Source organism: Zingiber officinale, chromosome 11A (genome assembly GCF_018446385.1).
Source record: "Zingiber officinale cultivar Zhangliang chromosome 11A, Zo_v1.1, whole genome shotgun sequence".
Lineage (NCBI taxonomy): Eukaryota > Viridiplantae > Streptophyta > Magnoliopsida > Zingiberales > Zingiberaceae > Zingiber > Zingiber officinale.
In genome coordinates, this window is record NC_056006.1 from 67,498,382 (window position 1) to 67,501,785 (window position 3,404).

The 3,404-nt window shown below is 46.0% G+C and overlaps 1 protein-coding gene across 1 annotated transcript; it reads right to left on the reverse strand.

Annotated features, from left to right (window-relative positions):
• Window positions 1-450: 450 nt before the first annotated feature.
• Window positions 451-2,111, reverse strand: LOC122032722 (benzyl alcohol O-benzoyltransferase-like). Its single transcript, XM_042592036.1, has one exon. The coding sequence runs from the start codon at window positions 1,913-1,915 to the stop codon at window positions 581-583; it is 1,335 nt and encodes a 444-aa protein (XP_042447970.1). The 5' UTR covers window positions 1,916-2,111; the 3' UTR covers window positions 451-580.
• Window positions 2,112-3,404: the final 1,293 nt, after the last annotated feature.

Sequence of the window (3,404 nt, forward strand, 5' to 3'; positions counted from 1 at the left end):
CCTCCTTGCCCCACTGTCCTCCTCGTTCTGTCCAGTAGAGTTGACTGCTTCACTCTTCGCCTCCTGCATGGTCATGAATGCAAGGTGTCGATAGCCAACAAAACCCTTGAATTAGATTACACTGGAAAATGAAAAAAATAAAAAATAAAAGGTTGAACACACAGAGACTGCGTACCTCATTCCTCTACATAATTAGTCTTCTATGGTCTGACATCGATTGTTCGTTATAGCGGTTCACGTCAGTTGTAACCGCCCTTCCGCAGAATTAGGATGGATGTGGAGCTGAAGTTTTGTGTGTATATAATATTCCAAAAGGAAATGTTCCCAAAACGTGGTCGGGCTGCAAGGATGTTTCAAGATGGAGATGTTACCAAAGAGGATGCACACTATAAGGATGTTCCCTTTCTGCTGAGCTAGCTAGAGGATGTCTAAGCTGGCCAGGAGCCAATGGGATATCAATATGGATACAATTATAAGCAGAATACATACATACTGGAGGAACACTAGATTTCAGTGTCAGTATACATAAAATTACAAGTAGAATATTCAAATCAAATGGAATGCTTGTGATCATCTACGACTACAAAGAGCTCCTCGCCGATGTCTCTTTGATCACTCGATCAACTTCCATGGAAAATCTGTCCATGGTGGAGCGAGGCAGGAAATGGGGAACTATGATTCCTTCCTGTCCTTTGCTATTTGTGAAAGGGAGGTGGATACTGGCCACTCGCCCCCATGCTGGCCCGCCGTACACCGGCTTTCCCCAGCCGTAATCCACTTCATCCACCCCGGAACGCGTACCGTCCGACACCAGGTACGTCCCAGCCACCTGATAGTGAGGCCGCCCACGCAGCACCAGTAGGTCGGCCACCGACAATATGTACTCCGTCGTCACTGCTGCCTTGGCAGCCCTTACCAGCTCCAGGGCGTAGCACAGAGGCCTCGAGCACAGGTCGCCGCCACTGGCGGCCGCCACCGGGAAAACGATCGCGTTCCCATAGTACCCGGGCGGAAGCCCCAAGCCAGCGAATTGCCGCCCGCGCGCGTTGACGCTGAAGCAGACTCGGACAACATCGCCAGCAGCAGGGTTGATGGCCCTCGTACGACATCGCCAGAGGAACGAGGTCAGGATCTCGAAGGGGGAACCATCTCGAAGGTGGGCCGGCACGCTCCTCCGTAACAGAGCAATGTCCGCTTTGACGAAGAAGAAGGACCGATGCACCATGTCGTCGTTGGGAGAAGACCGGGGGATCTGAGGCGGCTTTACGTGCTCGTACTCTAGGTGGACGCACGTGATGCGGGGAGGGCTGCGCGATTTCAGGAGATGGCGCTCCCACACAGGGAGCACCGACGGGGCGGATGCGCCGCAGGCCAGCTCAGCGACGGCGTTCAAGAATTGGCCCAAGCCGGCGCCGTCGGCCATGGTGTGGTTCATCCTGAGAGCGACGATGAACCCGCCGCACTGCAATCGGGTCACCTGCATGAGCATCAAGGGGCAGTGGAGGATGCCACCGGAACCAGGGACATCGTGAAGGAGCTCGTCCAAGTAGGGTATCGGTGGGTGCAGAGCATCGTCCAACTGCTCGAGGCGAACGTCTGCGTCAGCCTCGACGAAAAGGATCCCCTCGCCGGTGCACTCCACCACTAGCTTCCGACCCGCCGCTTCCCGGAGCCGACCGGCCAGGGGATAGTAGAACACAAGCGCCCGAGCGAGGGCGTCGCGTACCACCTTAACCGGGTCGCGATCATCGCCGCTGCTGCGATAGTACTGGATAATGGGTATTTGAGTGCGAAGGCCGTCTTGGTCATCGATGTCGGAGAGGTGCTTGAACTGATATGGCGTAGGCACGGAGGGGGCGACTAAAACTGGCCGGCGTCTCTGCACCGTGAAACTGATTGCGCGCGGCTCCTCCATAACTATGACGATCGAGTTAAGCGAGGAAGAGTCGGAAGGTAAGGTTTTACCAAATCTACCAAAGACTACAAGACGTGGTGGCGCCGCCACTGCCGGAGACAATAAATGCAGGGGACCAGGGCAGGGCAAATCAGGCGGTCCCAAACGTTAAGCTTTCTCTACATGTGATCCAAAATTTGCGATCAGTCAAAGCGGAGTGGTTGGTTGCGAATTCATGGAAATTTTAAAGAATTATTTATGAGCAACACACTGTTGCTCCAATTAATAAATGCCATTAACTATGAGTTTGACTAAAAGGAAAAGAAAAAGAAACTCTGTTTGATTCATTCTTCTTGCTTGCCACAGCCACAAAGTGATCGACTATTCTATCCGCTAGATCTCCAGTAGCCATTAAAGAGTAAACGATCTATTTTTTAAAAGCCAAAGTTTAATTTATGTTATCTTTTTTTTTTTTAAAGTTAATTAAAAAAATATAAAATGATTAAATTTTATTTTTAATTGGTGTGGTGGAATTATTTTGCCCTTGTCTCGTAAAATTAAAAGTCAGCTGAATTATCAGTCAAAGATAAAATGAGATAGATTTGACCTAAAAGATCAAATTAATCTTGAAAGAGATTCAGGTCTAGTTGAACTCGCTCAACACACCCATATCAAAGGTTTAAAGTTTAATTTGATCAAGTATAGATCTTCACGCCACCCTAGTCTCAATTACCAATTTTATCTTAGTCATCAACTCCATCTTAGTCTCAGCCTCAATCATCAATATTTCTTCCGGCTCAGTCCAATCACCGAAGCCAGTGCGTCGCTTCGTAGATTTCAGATAGGATCAAATATATTCATTACCTTTGTGTTTGTCTCTGAGTCTCGAGAAGGTTTCTTCAATGTTATCCAGTTATCAAGACTTTCACTTCCTACGAATCATTCCATTGCTCACCTCCAGTAACTGAAATCATCTTGATCGTATGGTGGAGGCTTATAAATGTTTTATCCTTCTTGATGAGACATTGACATTCTTGCAAAATAATACAAACTAAAAATATTCCAAAACTTGATCTTGAGATAAGTAGAGTAATGGAAAGATAATAACAAAATGCTATAGACAAAAAGAATATAGAACTTTTTAAAGAATAGAGAAAATATTTTAAAAGGGGTTCGAAAAATATTAAGTTATTTCAGAGAAGTCTGACTCTGATAGCAATTGTTTGATCGTGAAAGATGAGGGGAGGAGTGAATCTCATTTGATAAAAATCTTTTCTTGTTCATATTAGTAAAACCTAATTAGAGTATAGTTTGTAGCCGAATAAAAAGAAAAAAAAAACTCGACAATTATTTTTTACTTGATTTGTAGTCCAATGACTACTACTCTAAGGCCAGTGATCCTTGGAGTAGTAGTCATTGGATATGATGATAGTAACAATCACACTATCTCCAAAGAATAAATACAAGTATAAATAAGTTACCAACAACAATAATAGAAAATTGAGCATAG

Excerpts from the sequence above, each read along its gene's own strand:
- LOC122032722 (XM_042592036.1), bottom strand. The coding sequence starts at position 1,915 with ATGGAGGAGCCGCGCGCAATCAGTTTCACGGTGCAGAGACGCCGGCCA.